This window comes from Prionailurus viverrinus, chromosome E3 (genome assembly GCF_022837055.1).
Source record: "Prionailurus viverrinus isolate Anna chromosome E3, UM_Priviv_1.0, whole genome shotgun sequence".
Lineage (NCBI taxonomy): Eukaryota > Metazoa > Chordata > Mammalia > Carnivora > Felidae > Prionailurus > Prionailurus viverrinus.
This window is the reverse complement of record NC_062576.1, coordinates 18525396-18548407: the sequence shown is the minus strand read 5'-3', so window position 1 is coordinate 18548407 and position 23012 is coordinate 18525396. Positions and strand designations below refer to the sequence as shown.

General features: G+C 59.0%; 4 protein-coding genes across 14 annotated transcripts; all 4 read left to right on the top strand.

Annotated features, from left to right (window-relative positions):
* The first annotated feature begins 529 nt into the window (after positions 1-529).
* Positions 530-6748, top strand: MAPK3 (mitogen-activated protein kinase 3). 2 transcript variants are annotated; one of them, XM_047838928.1, is made up of 9 exons: positions 530-699; positions 1747-1929; positions 3415-3604; positions 3787-3903; positions 4189-4303; positions 4673-4804; positions 4972-5081; positions 5175-5329; positions 6150-6748. In XM_047838928.1, the coding sequence occupies exons 1-8, from the start codon at positions 530-532 to the stop codon at positions 5295-5297; spliced, it is 1140 nt and encodes a 379-aa protein (XP_047694884.1). In that variant the 3' UTR covers positions 5298-5329; positions 6150-6748. The 2 variants fall into 2 exon arrangements, with proteins under 2 accessions (XP_047694884.1, XP_047694883.1); XM_047838927.1 differs by having other exon boundaries at positions 4972-5329.
* Positions 6749-6897: 149 nt separating this feature from the next.
* On the top strand, positions 6898-12655 carry GDPD3 (glycerophosphodiester phosphodiesterase domain containing 3). Of its 7 annotated transcripts, XR_007147819.1 has the most exons (12): positions 6898-7567; positions 7817-7859; positions 8072-8207; positions 8301-8346; positions 8482-8600; positions 8690-8779; positions 9127-9260; positions 10591-10650; positions 10752-10803; positions 12090-12172; positions 12311-12415; positions 12546-12655. XR_007147819.1 is itself a non-coding variant. In XM_047838932.1 (11 exons), the coding sequence occupies exons 1-11, from the start codon at positions 7429-7431 to the stop codon at positions 12549-12551; spliced, it is 930 nt and encodes a 309-aa protein (XP_047694888.1). In that variant the 5' UTR covers positions 6898-7428; the 3' UTR covers positions 12552-12655. The 7 variants fall into 7 exon arrangements, 6 of the variants coding, with proteins under 6 accessions (XP_047694888.1, XP_047694889.1, XP_047694887.1 ...); XM_047838932.1 differs by lacking the exon at positions 12090-12172; XM_047838933.1 differs by lacking the exon at positions 12546-12655 and having other exon boundaries at positions 12311-12474.
* Positions 12656-13592: 937 nt separating this feature from the next.
* Positions 13593-17318, top strand: YPEL3 (yippee like 3). 3 transcript variants are annotated; one of them, XM_047839183.1, is made up of 5 exons: positions 13593-14057; positions 14760-14942; positions 15035-15078; positions 15295-15403; positions 16834-17318. In XM_047839183.1, the coding sequence occupies exons 1-5, from the start codon at positions 13596-13598 to the stop codon at positions 16921-16923; spliced, it is 888 nt and encodes a 295-aa protein (XP_047695139.1). In that variant the 5' UTR covers positions 13593-13595; the 3' UTR covers positions 16924-17318. The 3 variants fall into 3 exon arrangements, with proteins under 3 accessions (XP_047695139.1, XP_047695142.1, XP_047695141.1); XM_047839186.1 differs by having other exon boundaries at positions 13915-14160; XM_047839185.1 differs by having other exon boundaries at positions 13915-14179.
* A 436-nt stretch (positions 17319-17754) lies between these two features.
* Positions 17755-22623, top strand: TBX6 (T-box transcription factor 6). 2 transcript variants are annotated; one of them, XM_047839182.1, is made up of 9 exons: positions 17755-17956; positions 18424-18590; positions 18673-18907; positions 19803-20070; positions 20149-20295; positions 20372-20442; positions 21596-21669; positions 21754-21937; positions 22021-22623. In XM_047839182.1, the coding sequence occupies exons 2-9, from the start codon at positions 18473-18475 to the stop codon at positions 22232-22234; spliced, it is 1311 nt and encodes a 436-aa protein (XP_047695138.1). In that variant the 5' UTR covers positions 17755-17956; positions 18424-18472; the 3' UTR covers positions 22235-22623. The 2 variants fall into 2 exon arrangements, with proteins under 2 accessions (XP_047695138.1, XP_047695137.1); XM_047839181.1 differs by lacking the exon at positions 17755-17956 and having other exon boundaries at positions 18275-18590.
* The last annotated feature ends 389 nt before the right edge of the window (positions 22624-23012 follow it).

The window sequence follows — 23012 nt, the reverse complement described above, 5'->3', positions numbered from 1 at the left end:
CTCCCAGTGACCAGACCCGGCTCAGGCGTCATTCAATGACCTCGTCTGTGAAAGGCAGGCCACATCCGTGAAGAAGCCTGGCTCGGGGAGGCCACCCTCCAGAGCTCTGGGGAGGGTTCCCTTAAGGTTCTATCTCGAGCCCCAGGCTGCAGCAGAGCTGGCAGGGCCAGGCGACTCTGTCCCGGTCCCCGGGCCCGTGTACACTCGCAGGGTGGCTCTGGGGAAGGTCACCGGGCGGACCTGCCGGCTGCTCCGCGTTCGACGGGAGGCCTCAGGACGTGTCCAGACGGCCCCCGGGAGCCCCTAGACTGCCTGGAGCAGCCGGAGCGGCGGGGGTCGCTGGACCAACGCGGAGCAGGGGGTGAGCCGGGCGCGCTCGGGCGCAGGTCACGTGGCGGGCGCGGGGGCGCGCGGGGGCGGGGCCTGGTGCGCGCGGCTCCGCGGGTGGCAGGGCGGGCGGGAAGGGGCGGGGCCTCGGGCGGGGCCGCCGGGGGGAGGCGGGCGGGCCGGCGGGAGGGGAGGAGTGGAGATGGCGGCGGCGGCGGCTCAGGGGGGCGGGGGCGGGGAGCCCGGGGGAGCTGATGGGGTCGGCCCGGGGGTCTCGGGGGAGGTGGAGGTAGTGAAGGGGCAGCCGTTCGACGTGGGCCCGCGCTACACGCAGCTGCAGTACATCGGCGAGGGCGCGTACGGCATGGTCAGGTGAGGGGGCGTTCCGGGAGGAGGGGGCTCCTGAGGATGGGGGACCGGGAGGGATGCCGAGGGCCTTCTGGGCCGGGGAGACTCCCAGGGTCCTGAGGAGGCGGGGGCTTTCGGGAGGCTGGGGGGAGTCCCACGGAGGGGGCCTTGGGCTGCTTTCTGGGGGAGCGGCGCTGCGTACGTTCTAATGGGAGGGGGCTTGGAGGCCGCAGAAGCGCCCGTTCCGTTGTGAGGGGAGGGGCATCTGAGTGTACGTGGGGGAGCTGTGGGGCCCTCGGGGACCCTACGGACTCGGGGAGAGGCGGAGAAACTAAGTATTCTTGGGGAGGTGATATCGTCAGCGAAGAGCGAGCGAAGGACCCTACTCTGGGGAGAGGATGCCTTGGATTCTCCCAGTAAGGCCTGCCAAAGAGTTTGGGAGAGAAGAGCGGAGCTCAGGGCTGGACAGGGTGGGGCAGGCCTTTGGGCCTGGGGCCAGGGGCCCAGTGAGCCATGAGGGGTCCAGGAGTGCCCGCTTGCAACTTTTAGGAGGGATCTGTGAGCTCTCTCATCCCCACTGTGTGCTCTGGGCCTTTGTTCATCTGGGAAGAGCTCTCCTGCCCAGGTGCCTCGCCCTAACACCCGTGTCTGTCTCAGCCCTTCTTTCCGGTCTCTCCTATGACTCCCTCCTTCTCACTGTGTGTGCCTCACTGTACATCCTCCACTCACGTCCCACCCCCTGGACCTGTCTTGGGTTGAGGGAGCCCATCCTGGATAGGGGAGGATGAGAGGTCAGGGCAACTAGAATGGACAGGATTGAGGCAAGGGGAAGTCAGTGAGCGGTCAGTCTCTTCCTCTGTTTGTGAAGTCACTGAAGGGCTGCCTGGCTGGTCCCCAGCTTTCTCCCTGGAGATCCCAGGCCTTCACAGCAGGAAGGAACCAGCATTGTTTATGACTTGGCCAGAATCCTCTCTTGCTCCCTCCCCTCCCTGCTCAGGCCTGGGTGGGGCCCCCAGGCCTGGACGCCCCCTATGTAAGGCCACACCGACAGCATCTCTCTGGCCCCCTCAGCTCAGCTTATGACCACGTGCGCAAGACTCGCGTGGCCATCAAGAAAATCAGCCCCTTCGAGCATCAGACCTATTGCCAGCGCACACTGCGGGAGATCCAGATCTTGCTGCGCTTCCACCATGAGAACGTCATTGGCATCCGGGACATTCTGCGGGCGCCCACCCTGGAAGCCATGAGGGATGTGTATCCTTCACCTTGGCCAGATGGCTGGCCAGGCATGGCCTCAGAGCTGGGCTGGGAGAACGTTGGCTTTCTTTCTGTTTCCTTCTTCCCTGCCACACTCCAAAACAAACCCAGTGAATGAAACTTGCCAGCAGAAAAGAGGCCACAGAGTGTAAGACGACTGGGAGGCCCGAGGTGGATCCTGGCCTGCCTGCCGCAGACAGGCTGTGTGGCCTTGGGCAAGTCTGTTCTCCATGCTCTGCCTCATTTGGAGGGGAGGGAGGGGAGGGCTGGGCTCTATGGGAGCTTTGTCTTTTGACATCTGCAGTTCTGTGACGTGATCCGGCCTCTGCCCACAGTCAGTTCTTGTTTAACAGACGATGATTCTTTTCTCTCTGGGTCCTCAGACGGGAAGGAAGGCAGGAAGGAAGAGAACTGCCCCTTTTTTGAGGGCCTACTATGAGTCAAGTGCAGTGCATCCCCAGTACTTTGACATTTCTTGTTCTACCTCCCAACTGCTGTCTGAGATGGGTCATCAGCTCCATTTCAAAGATGAGGAAACTGAGCCTCAGAAAGCCTAAAATCAAGTGCTACCCTTGCTGCCTCCTACCCTCCCCCAGATGAGAACTGTCCTTCTTTCTCTGGGACTTCCTGCTCAGAGCCGCACCCCAGTCACCTGTGGACTTGCACTTTGCCCAGGGAGGGACAGCCTTGCCTTTGTTGCCCTTCCCCCCACCCCCACATTGCTTTCCTAGCTCGCTGTCCACTTCCTGCCAGGCTCTGTTGTTAGCAGCTTGTAGCACCCATCACCTCTCCCCACCCAGCCCACCCCCGGTTAGTCCCAGTTCCCCACTCAAATGTGGGGATTTGCGCTGCACTGTCTGCAGCCCCCACCACAAGCTGTGGGCAGGAAACCTCCACAGTCACCCCCAGCTTGCTGTGTGACCTTAAATCAGGCACTGCATCTTGCTGGGCCTCTTTGTCTCTTAAAACAGCAGGATTGAGCCACACGTTTTCAGAAGGCCCTTTTGAGGCTGATTCTAAAAGACAGTCCTGAGGGTCATCTCGCGGAATCTTCATAACGACTCTCTGAAGAACCGTTCTTTCCCCTATTTTACAGATAAGGAATTAGAGGTGCAGCCAGGGTGAGGTCATAAGGCCAATGAGCAGTGGCGTGGGGGTCTCAGACACCGGCAGGACAACTCCAGAGCATTGCTCTTGACTGTGAAGCTCTCCCGCCTCCTGCAGTGTGTTATCCCCGTTTTCCCAGGAGGGAAACTGAGGCTACAGAATTGAAATACTTCTGCTCAGCGCTCCCAGCTGAGATGCGGCAGGGGGCCCGAGCCCAACTGCTGAGTCTGGGCCTTGTCCAGCTCGTGATAAGGGCTGGCAGATCTTTCGAGTCCTAGCTGGAAGGGGACGTAGAGCCTAGTCACCAGAGCCTGTTCTTCTTAACCAAGTGTCTCCTGCTGCCCCCACGTGGGGGGTCTCCGGTGCCATCTTCAGCTACATTGTGCAGGACCTGATGGAGACAGACCTGTACAAGTTGCTCAAAAGCCAGCAGCTGAGCAACGACCACATTTGCTACTTCCTCTACCAGATCCTGCGGGGCCTCAAGTATATCCACTCAGCCAACGTGCTCCACCGGGATTTAAAGCCCTCTAACCTGCTCATCAACACCACCTGCGACCTTAAGGTCAGAGGATTAGGTACCTGTCCCTTCTTCCCGTGGGTCTGGGGCTTCCAGGCGGCCATTCCGGCCCGCTTGAGTAGAACGTCGCAAGCAAAGGGAACATTGTGGGCAGAGGCGTGGTGAGGTGACCTCTTGGGCCTTGGAGGCCTTAGGCACCGAGCTTAGCAGCCTGGGTTGGCTTCCAGATCTGTGATTTTGGCCTGGCCCGGATTGCCGATCCTGAGCATGACCACACTGGCTTCCTGACAGAATATGTGGCCACACGCTGGTACCGGGCTCCAGAAATCATGCTTAACTCCAAGGTAAAGGGGCCACCCGTGCCTGAAGGAAAGGGACCAGGTTCCAGAGAGCTCTAGAGCCACCTCTGAGCCAGGCATGACCCCTAGATACAGGAAGTCTGCCCCCAGGCCTAGTCACATGACTCTGGTGCTTAGGCTCTGGAAAGAGGCTGAGCATTAACTCCTCCAGGCCTGTGCCCTCTGCCTCCGTGGCTGGTATTAAGTCTAGACTGGAGTCGTGGCTTGGCCCAAATAGCAGGGCCCTGCTGAAGCTGGCCTAGGAGCCCACTACTTTCTCCTCCTCCCCAGGGCTACACCAAGTCCATCGACATCTGGTCTGTGGGCTGCATTCTGGCTGAGATGCTCTCCAACAGGCCCATCTTCCCTGGCAAGCACTACCTGGACCAGCTCAACCACATTCTGGGTGAGGGGGGCCTGGCCAGCTGAGTGGGGGTGGGGGGAGATTAGTGGGAGGTGACGTTTCTTTATAGTCCAGGTACCACCACATGTGGAGCCCCTACAGCATCTCACAGTATTTCGATGAGATACAGGTACTATCCCCATTCGATAGATGGGAAAAGCAAGGCTACACCCCACACTTAGGAAGTGCTAACATCAGAATTTGAACATAACGACTGCCCAAATCCAGATCCCTTGCCCTTCATCACCATAGTATTGGCTGAGAGATTAACTGTCAGGGCCTAGAGCTCGATGGTGGGGACTCTAGTTTCTCTAGTTTCTGTTCCCAGAAGGGAGAGGAGAACTCTCAAAAAGGCACCTGCCTTACCCACAGGGATCCTGGGCTCCCCATCCCAGGAGGACTTGAATTGTATCATCAACATGAAGGCCCGAAACTACCTACAGTCTCTGCCCTCCAAGACCAAGGTGGCCTGGGCCAAGCTTTTTCCCAAGTCAGATGCCAAAGGTGAGAGAGACGTGGGGGTCGGTATGGGGTAAACACACAGTGCAGAGGAGGGAACATGAGCCAAGCCCCTGGCTGAGTAGACAGAAACCTGGGCATGAGAAGCAAAGCAATGCTTCTGGGAACTCTTCCAGCCTCCCTTTTGACCCCTGACTCTTGCCCTTACCTAGCCCTTGATCTGCTAGACCGGATGTTGACCTTTAACCCCAACAAACGGATCACAGTGGAGGAAGCACTGGCTCACCCCTACCTGGAGCAGTACTACGACCCAACGGATGAGGTGGGCCAGCCACCAGCAACAGGGCTGGTGGGTAGATGGATGGGTAGGCGACCCTCAGTACCCGGCCTGGGCCTGACTTCTTTACTACCCCAGCCAGTGGCCGAGGAGCCTTTCACCTTCGACATGGAGCTGGATGATCTACCCAAGGAGCGGCTGAAGGAGCTCATCTTCCAGGAGACGGCCCGCTTCCAGCCTGGGGCACTGGAGGCCCCCTAAACTGGACAGACACCTCTGCAGTTTGAGGCCTGGTGAGTGCTCCCCACAGCCCACGCACAGATTCAGCCTACGCCAGTGCTCCCGGCACGCCTCCATATAGTCACAAGCTTGTTCACGCCAATGAGGCGTGTGCATGGTGGCCACAGAAAGGCTAGAGCCTGCCCGGGCCACAGACCTGGGGGCCACAGGTTCTTTACATCCATCTTCCTTTCCCCTAGTCCCAAAGTCTCCCCCCCGGGCAACACCCTGCACCCTCCAGCCCCCTCAGGGACCTCAGGCCCCTCTCTCCCATCTGAGGGACAGCCAGAGTTCGGCTCTCCCGGTATGGGCAGAGAGGCAGGTGGGGCAGTAATTGCTTTGGGAGGAGCCAGCACCCGGCCTGACCCAGATGCCAGGCTTCCTCACACCTGGTGCCCGGGTCAGTGGTTTGCTCACCACCCACGCAGGGCTCCTTCCTCGAGTCTCCTTTCCACCTTTCCCGCCAGCCGCAGCTTGGTGGAAGGAAGGCACACACACCTGGGCTCAAATTCCAGCCCTGCCCCTTAGTAAGAGCTGTGTGATGTTGTGCAAGATACCTCACTTGTCAGTGCCTCAGTTTCCTGGGGAGAGCCCTGATGACGAGAGCAAACATAGGGCACTAATCATTGGTCCGAGAGGCTTATGTGTATTAACGCATTCAGCCCTCCGGCTGTCCCTTGAGATAGGCACCGATGTTATCCTCGTTCGCAGTCAAGGAAAACAAGACACATCCCAGTCAGCCGTGAGGAACAAATGAGGGGACTTGAGGTCAGGGCTCTGGCAGGTCATCTGGTGGGTGCTAATGGCTCCTTTCCTGCCTGCCTTTCTGTTTAGGCCCTGCCTCCTGCCTGCCCCTCCCCTGCTGGACTGTTAGAAAATGGACACTGTGCCCCGCCCAGACCCCCCCGGCAGACCGGGTCAGGGCGGAGGGCGGGCCTGGCCACCTTCCCTGATTTTGCTCTGGCCTCCTGCTTCAGGCAGGCCAAGGTTCCCTCCGCCCCACCCCCCTGTCCCTCCCAGGACCTGAGGGGCTTAGGTGGCCCCCCACGCAAACTACCCTCTGCAGCTTGCCTTTGTCTACCCCGGCTATCCCAGTCTCTGGTAGTTCTGGAATGGAAGGGCTCTGGCTGTCCCAGGACCTCCTGAAGGGCAGTGAGGGGATGGGGGACGCTGAGTAAGGGACTCAGGGCAAGCCCTGACCCACTAAAACCCCGCCCCATTTTCCCCCGAAGGAATATTCCTGAGGCTCAAGGGCTAGTATCCCTGAGGAGCAGGGCCCAGGCCGAAACCCCCTCCCCCAAAGCTGCCACATCTAACACCCCCTGCTGCCTGTGTGTGTGGGCGAACAGAAGTGGGGCTGGGGGCACGAGGAGAGCCTGGTGCCCCTGCCCACCCCTGTGCCTGTATCTAATATATAAAGATAGAAACGTGTATATGATGGCCCTGGCTCTGTCTGTATCCGCCGATGCCCTACCCTAACCATTACTTTGAGGACTGACTCGCCTGCCCAGCCCCTTCCCAGCGGGGTGGCTTTCCCCAGTCCTGATGCTCCTTGGCTCCCCGGGTGGCCAGGGTTGAAGATGGGAGTGTGAGGAGCGCCAGACTCCTGGACAGAGTGGGGTCAATTTTCCCCTTAGTCACTGTCCTCTCCCCTCCCAAATGGCCTCCCATCTCGCTGGCTGGGGTGATTCGGGGGTGACTCAGGGACATCCTACACACCCCTGGATTCTCTGGAAATGGCAAGGGGTGGTGTGCTGTATACCCCGGCCACCAGCACCCATGGGAGGGGGGAAGGTTGTAGCAGACCCAGCGCTTGGGGTGGGGGTGGGGGCTGTTTCCCTAGCATGGCCGAGGAGAGAGGGGTGCTGGGGTCCGTGGAGGATCTAGAGGCGTGAGAGCCAGAGCTGCCGGGCACCTCTCCTGCCTGTACCCCCTCCCCGGCTGAGCCCTGCAGCCTGGCCCCAGGCCAAGAGCCGGCTCAGCAGGTCCCAGGGGTGTGGTGGCTACCAGCAGTGGAGCCAGCCTACGCTGGCCAGGCAATCAGCAGAGGCAGCACAGTCCATCAGGAGCAGCCGAGTGTGTGGCAGCGGGAGCCCAGAGAGGCAGCGTGACCATGAGCTCTCTGCTGTCCTACGCCCTGCCCGCCCTGGGCAGCTATGCCATGCTGTCCATCTTCTTCCTGCGCCGGCCTCGCCTGCTGCACACACCCTGGGCTCCAGTCTTCCTGCCACGCCTGGGGGCCCACCGAGCAGGTACGCTGGGCGGCGGTTGGGCGGGAGGATGGTGATGGTGACTGCTGAGGGTGGAGTAAGGACAGCAAGGTGCCAGCAAGGGTGGACGGCAGTGGGGGAGGTCCAGGCGGCGAGCTGTCAGGAAGAGGGCAGAGCCTGAGGTAGGAGAGCAGGACGGCAGGGAAGGACGTGGAAGGGGGAAGAAGAGGCAGGGGTGAGGGGAGAGGAGGGAGGCCAGGCTCCTGGGACCCACCCAGCTGCCCCACACAGGATCTGGAGAACTACTGGAGAACACCATGGAGGCCATGGAGAAGTGAGTGCACCTGCCAGCTGTGAGCTGCGAGACACCAGGAGGCGCCACTCACTTCCTAGTCTGAGTGACCGGGGCCCTCTGGAGGTGTGCAGTGTACAGCCTGCCCATCCTGCCGTGAACTCTGGCCCACGCTCCCCTAAACCTCCCCGCTGTCCTGTGGTTTGTCCTGTTCCTTCCCCCGGGCCTCTCCGCACTGACCTTCACTCCCACAGCTCCCTGGCCCAGCGATCAGACTTCCTGGAACTTGACTGCCAGTTGACACGAGATGGCGTGGTGGTGGTATCTCACGACCAGAACCTGTCCCGCCAGTCAGGCGTGAACAGGGACGTGAGCAGCCTGGACTTTGAGGTGGGCCTTGCCCCAGCCCCCGCCCCACTCTACCCAGAGAGCCACGGTGCCTCCACGCGTGCCCCCTGGTGACATGCTCCCTCTTCTCCCCAGGAGCTGCCCCTCTACAAGGAGGAGCTGGAGGTCTACTTCTCACCAGGTGAGAGTGTGACCTCACGAGTGGGGTCCTGGCCTCAACCTCCTGCCCTCCCTTCTCCTCTGGGACTCGTCCCCCTCCCCCTGGGCTCCCACCCCGCCCATCCCCCTCTGATCCCTCTTGCCACAACCCACCCAGGTCGCTTTGCACACGGGTCGGACCGGCACATGGTGAGTCTGGAGGACGTGTTCCAGAGGTTCCCTCGGATGCCCATGAGCGTGGAGATCAAAGAGGAAAACGAAGAGCTCATTAACAAGGTGGTGCTGCTGCGGGGCTGGGGTGGGAAGGGACCTGGGGCTGGAGAGAGGCCTGACTCCCCTTCACCTCTTCCTTCTCCTCCTCCCAGATAGCAGGCCTGGTGAGGCACTTTGACCGAAATGAAATCACCGTCTGGGCCACGGAGAAGAGCTCGGTCATGAAGAAGTGCAGGGCTGCTGTGAGTCCCTGCTCCCTCCCTGCTCCAGCGGCCCCTTCTCCCAGGCGCTGGAGGCTCCAGGGGCCTAGGCTGGACAGGTGTGGGGTGTTGTGGAGGAACCAGCCCTGAGCAGAGTCTCAAAGGGTAGGATGCCGAGAGGAGAGGGGTGGGGACAGGGGGAGCACAGGCATTGCTGCTGGAGACCCAGAGGGTGCGGTCAGGCCTGAACGCTGGGCCGACATACAGCTCCGATCCCGCAGGTGGTGGACCTTCCTGAATGTCCAGCGCTGTTTCCCCTGCAGCCCAAGTCCCCTTTCTGCTTTCCTGGGAGCAGACTGACCCTCTTCTCCCTTCCCCTTGCCTCCCAGAACCCCGAGATGCCGTTCTCCTTCACCATCGGCCGAGCTATCTGGTTGTTACTGCTCTATTACCTGGGGTTGCTGCCCTTTGCATCCATCCCGGAGAGGTTTTTCTTCTGCTTCCTGCCCACCATCATCAATAGGTACCTGCAAGGTCCCTGCCTGCCTTCTACATCCTCCCCCAGGCCCCCAGATGCTTTTGTCCTCAAATAGACTCCCCCCACTTCAAGCCCCACTACATGGGGTCCCCAGCTCCCTGGCCACCCTCAAGGAGATCCCCCCAGGGTCCCCTGAAGAGAAGGATTTTCAGGAGCATTCATGAATACTGAGGAGCCAGGAGGCTTCCTCTTCGAACCCTTTGAAATTCTATGCAAATGTGTGTTGATGTGGATGGGTTTGAGGACAGAGTATTCATGTATTCATCCATTTCATCCAACAAATATTTATTGAATGTCTCCTCTGTTCTGGGCACAGTGACACTAGTAAATAAACCCAGTGTGAGTGGAGTAAGGCCCTCGGTGAGCTTATAGTCTGGCCGGGAGACAGATATCAATCAATTATAGTATTCTCTGATTCTCAAAAGGAAAAGCAAGTTTTTTCCTGCTGGGAGAGTGGGATTAACAAAGTAACAGCTGGGTAAAGTATCAGAAATTTGGATACTTCACCAACTCTGAAGCCTGGCCCCTCCCTTCCCTTTCTGAGAACTCTGTGGCAGCTCTTAGGCTTCCTTCCCCCCTATGTTATCCTGAGGGAAGCTCTCAGCCAGCCCCCACAATCTCTTGCTACAAAGACATCATTAGACTACCAAACTTTGTGTACAGACCTTCTCATACAGTGTTTGCAAAGTGTTTTCACATCCTTTGGTTGGTTAGAGCTTTATCTGTGGCAACCCAGAAGGTACTAGAATCATGACACCGCCCCCTCAGTACCCATGGAGAATCTGAGGCTCAGAGAGGTTCTGTAATTTGCTCAAGGCCACACAGCTAGAAGCGCAGGGCCTGGGTTTGCCTGGGTCTGACCCCAAAACCTGTGCTGGGACATTGCAAAGGGCCTCTAAAGTCATCCCTGGAGCGGGCCAATCATGGGCAAGTAGCCGACTCACTGGAGTATTGTCTGGTCACAAGAAGCTGGTCGGGCCCAACCAGGGGACCTTTAGATTGTGCATCTAGCTTGAGAATCAAGCTGGGTTCTGGTCTTGGCCCTGACCCCACCACAGATTTGCTGCGACACCTTGGGCAAGTCACTTTAGCTCTCCAAAACTGAGTTTCCTCCTCTGTACAACAGCGAGGGAGGGCACACTCTCAAAGTATGGAGGCACAGATGTGCACATAGAAGAATCTCACTAAACAACAGGTGACTTTTTCATATGGGCTTCTAGAGGCGCCAGGGTAACACCGGTCAGGGGTCACTACCACCCCACTCCTGTGACAGAGTGAGACGCAGGGGGCTGATCATGATTCCACCTCTCTGCAGGACCTACTTCCCATTTTCCTGCTCTGGGCTGAACCAGCTGGCAGCTGTGATTTCCAAATGGTGAGGGGGTGAGGATGCTGGATGGCGTGTCCCCGTGGAGACCTGCCACTGCCCTTCTTAGTCCCCTCTCATCGTGGCCTTTGCCACCCTCTCCCCACTAGGTTAATCATGAGGAGAAGTCTGATCCACCACCTGGAGCAGCGAGGAGTGCAGGTGAGGCTTGACCTCCACGCCCTCAGCAAGTGGGTGATTCACAGTGTGGGCCTAGCACAGCGTTCCAGTGAACAGCTCTGCTACCGACTAACTGGGTCCCCTGGGCAGGTCACCTTCGGAGTCTCAGTCTCTTGATTTGTGAAATGGGGGTGATGGTACATTTAACTGGTACTTAGTAATGGCTTGACAAGTGTAGCCATTATCGCCATGATGCTGCATTGAACCTACTGTCCTGATTCCTGAGGAGGGGGTGAGTGGGGCTGGGGAAAAAAAACCGGCCCGGCCCCTCCCCTGAGCATCCACTTTGATCATTTAACTAGCAAACCTTTGTTGAGAATGGACTACATTCCAGGCACTGTGGTACCAGGGGTGGAGCAGGGAGTCAAATCAGGGGCAGAGGAAGGAAACGGGCACTCACAGGCACCAAAGTGGACAGAAAGGAAACAGCACTGTGGTCTGTGGGGTCACAGGAGGCCCTCTGGAAGAAATGAGGAGCTGGCTCGCACGGAGGGGGAAAGGAGAGCATCTCAGGCAGGCTCAGCCTGTGGGAAAGCTGCGGGGAGCAAGAGGCCACGGCAGGAGGAGGAGGAGCTGAGAGAGGTTCCACCAGGCCGCGGCGTGGGGCGAGGGGAGCTGGAGGAGGCGGCCGAGGCTGAGGCAGGCGGCCTGTGAACCTCAGTAGGGAACCTGGACTTCAGCCTGGAGGACGGGAAGCTTTGGAGGGCCTGAAGCAGGGCAGAGACCTGATCCAGTGGAGTCTGATTAAGGGTCACTCTGGCCACGATGTGGAGAAGCGATCATGGGCGCCAGGGTAGGAGCAGAGAATCTCAGGAGGCAGATGCCGCCGCTGACTGGTCCTGGGCTGAGGCGTCAGCAGTGGGATGGGTGGACCAGCTGGCTGACGGGCCAGCAGCACTCCACAGCCCGGAGGTGGGGGTGAGTGAGGCATGGGGAGGACGCGCCTCTTTCAGATTAGCACCTCCACAGCGCCTCCACTCCGTGGGCCTTCACCACAACTCTGGAGGTTGGCCCATCGTTCCCATTTGTCACGTTAAGAAACCGAAAGGTCCAGTGACTTGCCCAGGGTACAGACACCATCTCTACCTACCGCCATGCCCACGAGAGAGGATTCAGGAGGCAGGACAGACACAGAGCAGCAGCAGATTCGGGCAGGCCTGGAGACCTCACAGCCGGCTTTCCAGGGGAGGGGGAACAAAATGCTCTGATTTGAGCAATAGACGATTTATTTCCCTGGGTGTGCATCCTCTCACCTTGTCCGATTTCAGGCCACCAACATGAAGTCACTGAGCACAGAGTTGGGTACTATTTCCACCTTACACATTCAGCAGATGCGCACAACCGCCAGAGCGTAGGTAACAGTAAAATGTAGTAAAATCATTAGGAAGTGATGAGTTTTGAGTATTTATTACCTTCGTTTTTAAAGTAATTTATTGAATTACACGTTTATACAATTTAATATTTAATAATGGCTGTGTTTAATAACCAGTTTGCAAAAAAATCCGGACTAACAATCCACTCCAGCATCCCACTGCCGGGAGGTCTCCGCAGAGGAGGAGAGCTCCCACCATCTGGATTCAAGGGGAAACTCCAGGTAAAGTTGTTTGAAACTATGAGCCCCTCCCTCCCCACGCAGGTGGTCTTTTGGTGCCTTAATGAAGAGTCGGATTTTGAAGTGGCCTATGGCCTGGGGGCCAGTGGCGTCATGACAGATTATCCCACAGCCCTGAGGCACTACCTGGACAACCATGGAGGAGCTGCCCAGGCGTCCTAACAGCCCGGAGGCCCTCACCCTCTCCTCTATTTCTCTTCTTCAATAAATATTTTCTTTTCAGTCATGTGGTGGTGTTTGGGGGGCATGGGTGGGAGGAGGTCCTAGCAGACTGCAGAGGGCAACTTAGGGCAGAAGAGGCCAGCCTAGGGCCAGAGTCTGGGGCCCTAACCACCTTGACCCACTGGTTCCACCACATTCCAGGCCCAGTAATGCCACACCCTGTGCCAGCCTGGCCTCCACTCTCCTCAGGAATGTCCCTTGCAGGAAGGAGCAAGGCTCCTGCCCCTTCGGGGCCACAGGTTCCATTCTCTTGAGGCTATGAAGAGCCTTAAGACACAGGCACAGGACAAGGGACTTCATCCGCTCATGGCGCCGCAGATGGTGGACATGGCCTCAGAGGCTGAGTTTAGGGTTTGCTCATCTGCTGCTTCAGCCTTCCCAACCTTCACTTCCAGATCTACTCCAGAAGTTCCCCAAACTCCTCAACCCTCTCCAACCCTAGAACCTTATGCATTGAACGAATCACATGTTTCACAAACCTTTGTTGACTACTCTAGACCAGGCTACGTACTGGGGCCACTGCAGGGAACAAGACAAGTCTCCTAGGGCAGACGCACACATTTTCCCGTTCAGAGTCACGTGAGAAGCCCACAGCAGACACCTAACTCAGCCTGCAGAGGCAGGGGCATCAGAGGAGGCTGCCTGGAAGAGGTGATGCTCAGCAGTAGGAACTGGCTTGTTCCCAGGCTCCGGCTCCCAGAGATCTAACACAGACGGACGGGCACCGTTAGCTCTTCCGTTCCAGGAGCCTGTCCCGGGTGCTATGGCAAAGACGGTGGAATCGGACCAAAGTGAGAATTCCAACTTTGCCTCTTCCCGGCTGGATAACCTCGGGAGCGTAGCTAGACCTCTTTGACCTCTGTTCCCCGTAAAATGGGGAACAAAAGCTGCCTCATAGGATTGCTGCGGGGATTAAGAGAGTGGGGCACCGGGTGGTTAAATGCAGATAATTATGGCTATTATCTCCCCGGGGACGTGCGTCCAGACACCTAACCCCGAGCCAGGTCTGGCACCGCAGATCCTCGCCCCTTCAAGGACCGCGGGAGGCCAGAAGGGCGACGAGACCCGGGCCGCGGGGCTGTCTGGCTGGCTTGCGGGCCGCAGCCGCATTTCCGGGCCGGCCGGAGCCCGGAGCAGGGGGAAGGGCAGCCGAGGCCTGCGCTGGCCGCGGTGTGACGCGCCCCCTCATTTGCATGCGGCGCGCCGATTGGCCACGGCGGCCGCCGGGACCAGAGGCCGGCCCCCTCCCCCTCCCGCCGCAGCGGCGGCAGCAGCTGGTCTCGGTGTAAACAAGTCGCGGCGGCTGCGAACCCGGGCCGGGGGGGACGGCGCCCACCAGGAGCGCCCCCCACTCCCAGGCCAGGCCACCTCGGCGGACCGGGCCCCCGCGCGCCCAGGCGAGGTGAGGCCCGCATCGTCAGGGCTGCGCGTCGCCCCGAGCCCCCGCCCCGCCAGCGAGGACTGCCCCCTTCCCCCGGCGTCCGCCCCCCACCCCCGCGCCCCAGGTGAGCCCCGGGGTCTCAGGTAAGGCTCCGCGATGCAGGTAAGAGCCCCTCGGCATAGACAGGGCCTCTGCGCCCCCCACCCCCCCGCCCCAGGTAAGAGCCCCTCCCCTCCTAGGTGACCCTCCACCTTCAGTGAGGGCCTCTGCCTCTTCCAGGTGAGGGACCCTCTCCCCAGGTGAACTCCCTTGTACCTCAAGTGGAGCTGCTAACCCCCCACCCCGCCCCGCCCCGCCCTTGGCAGTTCAGGTGAGGTCCTAAGGACCCTCCAGCTCCTAACCCCTCCATACTCCCCCTAAATGAGAACTGACAGCTCATCCATGCCAGAGCCCCTTCCTCCAGCTTCAACTGCCAGGTCCGCAGGGGTGAGGCCGGAATTAGATGCGTGACTCACCTCAGGCTTCTCCAAGCCTCAGTTTCCCCGTGATGCAACTTGAGGCCTCCTCAGTGAGTCAAAACTGAGCCGGTTCCGGCCCCTGGAGAAGCTGCTGCCTCTGGGGAGAGGAGACAGCAGCCAAGTGTGACGGAGAGAGTCCCCATGGCCCTGGGTGTGCCCGCGTATGTGTGGCCCTGGTCCTGACAGCCCACTCCCTCCCCGGCAGGCACTGGGCTCCCTCTGCTCCCCGTGGGCCGCTCCCCGGGTGGGGCCACTGCCCCCGGCCCCCGCCATGGTGCGTATTTCAAAGCCCAAGACGTTTCAGGCCTACTTGGATGATTGTCACCGGAGGTATAGCTGTGCCCACTGCCGCGCTCACCTGGCCAACCACGACGACCTCATCTCCAAGGTAACCAGGTCCCAGTTGGAGGCGAGAGGGGCTACCTGGCAGCTCTCCCACCAATGGCCCTGACTCCCTTCCTTTCTCCCTCCACCCTTTAGTCCTTCCAGGGCAGTCAGGGGCGTGCCTACCTCTTCAACTCTGTGTGAGTATTTGGTCCCCCTTCTTTCTTTCCCTGACCTCTGTTGTGACCTGTGACCCCTGGCATCGTGCTGAGACTCCCAGAGTCCCCTGATTCAGGTTGGAAGCTGATGTGATCGCCCTTCTCTTGGATGCTAAGAACAGACACAGTTGGATACAAGCTAGCGGGGGGCTTTGTGATGGCGGGACCCTCCCTGGGACTGCCCCCATGTCCCTGCAGGGTGAACGTGGGCTGCGGGCCAGCCGAGGAACGGGTACTGCTGACAGGCCTCCATGCTGTGGCTGACATCCACTGCGAGAACTGCAAGACGACTTTGGGCTGGAAATATGTGAGTCCGTGACCCCTGACCCCAGGCAAGCCTTTGACCCAACCTCACTTCCCCTCCTCCTCACAAGCAGTCATCTGGTAACCTTCCGGAGCGTACAGGCCCAGCTCACTCAAGTCAGACTGTCTTTTCATCCCCTGACCATGCCCTCTTCTGTCACATCTTGCAAGGGCTTTTAGAATTTTTCTCTCCACCCATCCCTCACGTGCACATGCGTCCCATTTTAGAGATGAGGCGATCAGCAGAATGACCGACCATTTATTGAATGCTTACGTGCCACGCACTGTTATGTGCTTGGCATATGTTATCTCATTTCATTGTTACAACAATCCTGTGGGCAGAGTCTGTAATTATCTCCACTTTACAGAAGAAAGGAAGGCCCAGAGATGGTAGGTAACTTTCCCAAGGTCACACCACGGGTAAGGAACAGAACAGGTACCAGAATCCTGGTTGCGTGTTTTGTTGTCTGTCTGTTTTTAACTCCAGATCCTCGGCCACTGGCTTCCATTGTCATTCAGAGGTTCAGAGAAGTTGCCCCAGACCCCACAGTGACATGGAACTTGGGTCCATGAGCTTCCTTTTCCCTGCCCTCATGGCCACAGCTGCTATCCGGGGTCTGATTTCACTACCTGAGTCTCATTTCCTTATCTGGCTGTGGAGGATGAAGCCACCACCTGGCACCCAAAATTGTCATGGGGATCAGATTAGATGCAGCAAAAAAAGATGCTCTGTAGGGGCAACTGTAGGGGACATGGTTGGTTCCTCAGGCTTCACTTGGAGTTTTGGTGCCTCTGAGAGGTGGATGCCCCCAGCAGAGGCAGGCATCCCGCCCTCATGTGAGTTCACGCCTGGCCTTGCCACAGATTTGTGCTTTGTGTCCCCGGACAGGTGGCTCGGCCTCTCTGGACCTCTGTAAAATAAAGAGATGGCCTAATCCAGATGTCAAAAACTCAAGGGTTTGCAGGGCCAAGCGCATACTGTGGGTCTGCAAAAGAGGCACCATAGATCTGGGGTAGTGGGGGAGGAGGGTCTGTAGCAAACTGGAGTAAGCATGGCCTGCCTATATCCTAGTATTTTTAAGTTATTTTTACTAAACTCTCTGATGGCCAAATGAAACACCTGCGTAGGCCAAAATTGCCCTTCAGGCTACCAGTTTGTAATCCCCGGATCTTTTAGAAACTTCCATATCCTCTCTGTTGGAGCCAACATTAGTACTTAAAAAGTACCGGTGATTCAGAGAGCTCTGTCTGTCCCATTAGTGAGAAACCTGGCTCTGTCATTTACCAGCTGTGTGTCTTGTGGGCAGGTGGTTTGGCTTCTCTGCATGACAGTTTCCTTATATGTAAAATGGGGCCAGTCATATCTATTCCCCAACCCGATCCCTTTTGGGAAAGCCCTTGCTCCAGAGATGCCGTCCTCTCCCCTCTTTTCAGGAACAGGCCTTCGAGAGCAGCCAGAAGTACAAAGAGGGGAAGTACATCATTGAACTCAACCACATGATCAAAGACAACGGCTGGGACTGACCCCTGCTCCTGCCGCATGTGGCTCGAGCCCGGCCTGACCGCCAGGGGGCGCCACTGGCTTCCCTCCACGAGAAGGGAGCTCTGGACCCTCAGGGCTCCTGCAGAGGACGGATCCAGCTCCTGTACATATATTTTATTGCATGCACTGTGACCTTGGGGGGAGCTCAGAAGGAGGACGACACCCCCGCACTTCCCTGCGATCTGGCTGGCTTGGATCTCGTTTTTAACCCCTTCCTGCCCCGCCTGCCCTATAGATATGGCCTGTGTGCTGCTCTCCTGGCCCCAGTGCACCGTCTGCCCTGTGAACTTCTCCCACCGGGCCCCTTTTACCCCACGCGTGTCTGCTCCCCTTGTTCTGTAGCGTTTGTACATAATAAAACAATGGAGTGGAGACAGCCCCAGGCTCACGTGGAATCCGGGAAAGGGGGACTCAAATGCAGATTCCTTCCTCCGTCGACCTGTTCTTTTCTGGGCCCCCACAAGGCATGGAGTAGGCACTGCGGTCAAAGCCGGGAGCCTGCCCTCCGGAGACTCAGCCATCTGAGACCCGGGACCGATCTCACTGTCCGTGCAGATTCCCGAGCCCACTCTGGCTCCCTAGGCCTTGACCTCGGCTGATCTGCGCCTTCTCAGCTTTAGCGTTTTGCCGCCGCCTAGGGGCGAGCTCTCCTGGGAGGCAACCGCGCAGCCGGCTTCACCGCCCCTCTCGCCGCCACTACAACTTCCAGCGGCCCCAGCCGCGTCCGTCCGTCTCCTCCGCACCGAGTCTCGGCGCTGCGCCTGCTGGGAAGCGTAGTTCCGAGGGTTCCCCAGCGCGGGACCTTCTGGGAAACCCAGGCGCCAGCCGTCAGTGGCTGTCGAGCGGTGGGTGCTTCGGCACCTCGGAGACTCGGCGGAGGGTGGAGGTTTTTCAGAATGGGAAGCAGGAAGGACTACAGGGTTCAGGCCTCGGCTGCGGAGTCCTCGAGGTCCCCAGTGCCCCGCGTGACAATAAGCTCAGGCCGCGTCCCTCCAGCCCTGCTCTTTCCCTCAGGTCATGCTTCATCCCTTCCAAGCTCTGGCCTCCAAGTGAAGGGGGATGGAGGGGGTGGGGGTCACCTGCTAGAAAAGTGTGGGGCGCCAAGGTCTGCCCCGGGACTCTATGGACTCCATCCCAGGGTCCAGGCCCCGCCCCTCAGTAGCTTATCCCTAGCCGGGGCTCCCCCCGTGGGAACGGGGACCAGCTGGCCGGAAGCGCCAAACTGCGTCCCTGTCGAGCCCCGGGGATCAATCAGGCCGAGGAGTTAATTATGTAATGAGGGGGCAGGGGGTCGGGGCTAATGAAGCCTGGGGTGGGGGGAGAGAAGGGGAGGGTACCCAGGTATCCGGCCCCCTCTTGGACCCCTTCCAGGCCCCAGGGGTCTCCACCCAGCCCCACTCCAGGGCCCCAAATAGGGGAGGGGCTGTGATCCTGGGTCTGGAAGGGGCTGAGCTGTGAGCTATAAAGGGGGCATCTCTCAGCACCCGGGGACTCTAGGCAGCGTGACCTGAGGCCAGACAGGACTACTCCATGTACCATCCACGAGAGTTGTACCCCTCCCTGGGGACAGGCTACCGCCTTGGGCCCCCCCAGCCGGGAGCAGATTCCAGCTTCCCGCCTGCTCTGGCAGAGGGCTACCGCTACCCTGGTGAGCATGGGGGCCAGCTCCGGTGTAGAGGCCGTGGGGGGCTGTGGCCCTCTGCTGGCTCTCATTCCTCCCCCATCTCCAGATCTGGACACTCCCAAGTTGGATTGCTTCCTCTCCGGGATTGAGGCTGCTCCCTGCACCTTGGCCGCTCCCCCACCCCTGCCCCCGCTGCCCCCAGCCCTGGGCACTGAGCCGGCCCCCCCAGCCCCAGACGCCCTTCATTCGCTCCCTGGAGTCAGCCTGAGCCTGGAGAACCGGGAGCTGTGGAAAGAGTTCAATTCCGTGGGAACAGAGATGATCATCACCAAAGCTGGGAGGTGAGGGGCTGGGCCAGGGTCAAAGGGCCCAGTGTGCTCCTGGTGGGGGTCTTTTGGGAAAGGCAGAGTTCCTGGTGAAGGGGCTAGGTTTGGGGGTTCCTAGAGGGTCTAGAGCGCTGCCTAAGTTCAGGGTGTGATTGTGGCCTGGGTCACAGGTTACTCTACGGCAGGATCAGGGGTCATGCTGTGGCAAAGGTCAAGGGTCAGTCTGTGGAGTCTGTAGCTGGTTTAAGGACCAACCTACGGCAAGGGTCCTAGGTCAGTCTGGGCCTGGGTCAGAAAGTCTGGCTGGGTTATAGTATAATTCATATGTGGCCCAGATCAGGGGTCAGTCTGTGACTGGAGCCAGGGTTCAGACTACGATTGGGGTCAAGGGCCAGCCAGTGACCAGCATTCAGAGAAATCTGGCCAGGATCAGGGTCAGTATGTGACTTAGGTCTGGGGTCGCCCTGGAGGCATGGCGTGTGGCCTGTGAGCCAGGAGCTCGGGCCTGAGCGTGGTAAGTCCTCGGTCCCGCTGAAGGCAGGACACTGTTTTCCTGAAGCAGGTGTGTCCAGCAGTGTAGACTGTGGTGCTGGAGACTAGGTGAGGAGACCAGAGTGGGGAGCAGTAGGCTCTTGGCAAGACTTTAGGGACAGAAGCGTGTCACCACTGCTTCTGCAGATGGAGTTTGAGGGCTTAGGAGTCCAGAGTCTGGCTCTGCTCCTAATCTGTGTGACCCCGGTCAGATCACCTGTCTGTCCCGTCACTTCCGGCTCAAAGACCCTGCCCTCTGGATTCTAATTCCACCTCTCTCAACGTTTCTCTGACGAAACCGGGTGAGCGCCGGTGGTGGCTGCGCCCACCCCTGGCTGGCGGGTCGCGCCAGGCCTCTCCCATCCCCTCCCCTGTCCAGGCGCATGTTCCCTGCTTGCCGAATATCAGTCACTGGGCTGGACCCCGAGGCCCGCTACCTGTTTCTCCTGGATGTGGTTCCAGTGGATGGGGCTCGCTACCGCTGGCAGGGCCGGCGCTGGGAGCCCAGTGGCAAGGCCGAGCCCCGCCTGCCTGACCGCGTCTACATTCACCCTGACTCTCCTGCCACCGGTGCCCACTGGATGCGGCAGCCCGTGTCTTTCCATCGTGTCAAGCTCACCAACAGCACGCTGGACCCCCATGGCCATGTGAGGCCCTGGCTGGGACAGGCTGGGGGTTGGGGGTGGGACCCCGGGTGGGGAGTCATCTCGTTTCTTCCCTCTCAGCTGATCTTGCACTCCATGCACAAGTACCAGCCCCGCATACACCTGGTGCGGGCAGCCCAGCTTTGCAGCCAACACTGGGGGGGCGTTGCCTCCTTCCGCTTCCCCGAGACCACATTCATCTCTGTGACAGCCTATCAGAACCCGCGGGTAAGTGACCCTGCTGGAGGGGGTGGGGGGCCCCACCCAGGCCGTGGGAGCTCTGACTCCGCATGTGTGTCCCCAGATCACACAACTGAAGATCGCAGCCAATCCCTTTGCCAAGGGCTTCCGGGAGAATGGCAGAAACTGTAAGAGGTGGGCATTGCTCATTCATTCACTCCTTCCTTCAGCAAACGTCTATGGACGGCCCACTGTGTGTCTGGCACTGTGCTGGAAGCCAGGAACACAACAGTAAGGAAAAACACTTATTCGCTCGATGATCCCACAGATACTTGTCTTAGCACCTGCTGTGTGCCGGGCACAGTTCCAGGCACCGGAGATCCATCATGAAGAAAAGAAATGAAGCCCCTGCCCTTATGGGACTGACACTCTAGTGGGCAGGGTAGACAAGTAAACATGAGAAATAAGTAAAATATAATGTGTTAGGGAGAAGTTCTGAAGAGGAAAGAAAGAAAGGAAGACAGGAAAGACTGGAGTGGGGTATTTATTAGATTAGAAGCCTGTTCCAGGTCCTGAAGGAAGTATGGGAGGAAAAAGTCCTGAAGGAAGTGGATATCTGAGGCACAGCGTGCCAAGAAGTGGGAACAGCATGGGCGAGGGCCCTGAGGTAGGAGCACACCTGCGGTGCGGCTGGAGTGGAAGAGGCGAAGAGGCAAGTGAGAGGCGAAGAGGAGCCAGGCTTTGTTGGACAGTGAAGGTTGATTTAGGACTTTGGCTTCTGTTCTGAGTGGAGCTCTCTCAGTCGAGCTGTTCTTTGCCCTCAAGGGGTGTACAGTCAGGCAGAAGAGACAGCCGTTAATCAAAGGGTCACCCTAACAAATATACAGCAGAACAGTTGACAGATGCTATGAGGGTGGTGGTGTAGTGCCGGGGGAAGTCGGAGGACTTCCTTGAGGACGTGAGACAAGAGCGTGAACTGAGCCAGGGATGAGCTGAACAGGTGAGCAGGGGCAGACGAGAGGATTCCAGAGGATGGCTGCCAGGCAGCCGGTGATGGGGAGGTGGCCTCAGCCCACGCCCTGGCCTTCTAGCTTGGGAAGGAGTTTCCCAAATGCAATGAAGGCAATAGGAAACCACTGGCAAGGTTTAAGTGGGAGATACTTTGCCCTTTCTAGTCCCTTAATTCTCTGGCCTTGAGTTCCTTCATCTGTAAAATGGGTATAATAATGGCACCTCCCTAACAAGGGCCCTGGGAGGGTGAAAGCCCTGGCACCTGGTAAGTGCCATTATTACCATCATCATCATCACCACTATCATCATCATCATCATCATCGTCACTGTCCTCTAGGGAGCGAGATGCCCGTGTGAAGAGGAAACTGAGGGGCCCAGAGCCAGTGGCCACAGAGACCTATGGGAGTGGAGGTGAGCGTAGTCTCAATAGCGATGGGGGCCGGTCCTCAGATGCTGTTCCTCCTTAGCCCGACCTCTCTCTTCTGCCTTCCCCAGATGCACCAGGGGGCCCCTGTGATTCCACACTGGGGGGGGATGTCCGTGAGTCAGATCCCGAGCAGGCCCCAGCCCCCCGCGAAGCGGTCCAGGCCCCGGCTCCTCCGTGTGGCGGCTCCAGTGCCGAAGCCTACCTTCTGCACCCTGCCGCTTTCCACGGGGCTCCCAGTCACCTTCCAACCAGGCGAGTGGGACGAGGGCGCAGAGTCGGGCTGTTTCAGGTCGGGGAGCCCTGCGTCCTGTCCTGACACCTCCTCTTTACTTCAGGAACCCCAGCTTCCCTGAGGCTGCGGACTCAGGGCGCCCGGCCCCCTACTCGGCCGCATTCCTGGAGCTGCAGCCTGGGCCCGGGGGCTCAGGATACCCAGCAGCTGCACCCCCAGCCCCCTTCGCCTCGCACTTCCTCCAGGGGGGCCCCTTCCCCCTTCCCTACCCCGGCCCTGGGGCTTACCTGGACATGGGCTCCAAACCTATGTACTGAGCTCTTGCTGGGCCCCTCTGCCTCCCTCCCTGTCCTCGGTCCCAGACCTCCGCCACCCTTCCCCCAGGCCTGCAGCCCCATCACTTCCACTGGCCCCATCCCCCACACCAAATGGCGGCCCGGGGGGGCCTCCCCCACCCCACTTCACACTTTGATTTCACTCCCACCCACCCTGGCTTCAAAGCTCTGGCTAAGCTGCTGGGAGTCCAGCTGGGGCCAGCTTCCCCTTCCAGGCTCTCACCTCGGTGTGAATGGAGGGAGGCTCTGCCTGGCCAAATGGGGCCACTGCCCAGCACCCCCTCCTCCTGGGCCTCAGCCTTGGGCTCTGCAAGTTCTACCCCCTCGCCCCAGGACAACCCACACCAGTTTGTTCTCAGGACCAGAGTATTTTTGTTAATAAAACTCAAAAAAGACCTCAGTGCTCTGGAAACATTGGCTAATGGTGTTTAGCCCTGGGCAGGGCTGGGTGAGCAAAGGTTTTGTGGGGAGACCCGAGCCCCAATTTACACTTGCCAGTTTCCAGCTGCATGACCTCGTGCATGTAAATCAACCGGCTTTGGTGCTGTTTCCTCTTCAGGGAAGTGGGGAAACGTGAATGTCCTGACCCTCCCTGTTTTGAGAATTAAGTAAGGCTGCTTCTGAGAACCCAGCCCTCTGCCTGGCACGGCGGAAGCCTTCCCAGAAGTCACTGTCACTGGATGCAGACCAGGAGGCTCTGGGGCAGTCAAGGTCCTCAGGTCTACCCCAGGCCCCAAGGCCGGCATCGCTGCTCAATACC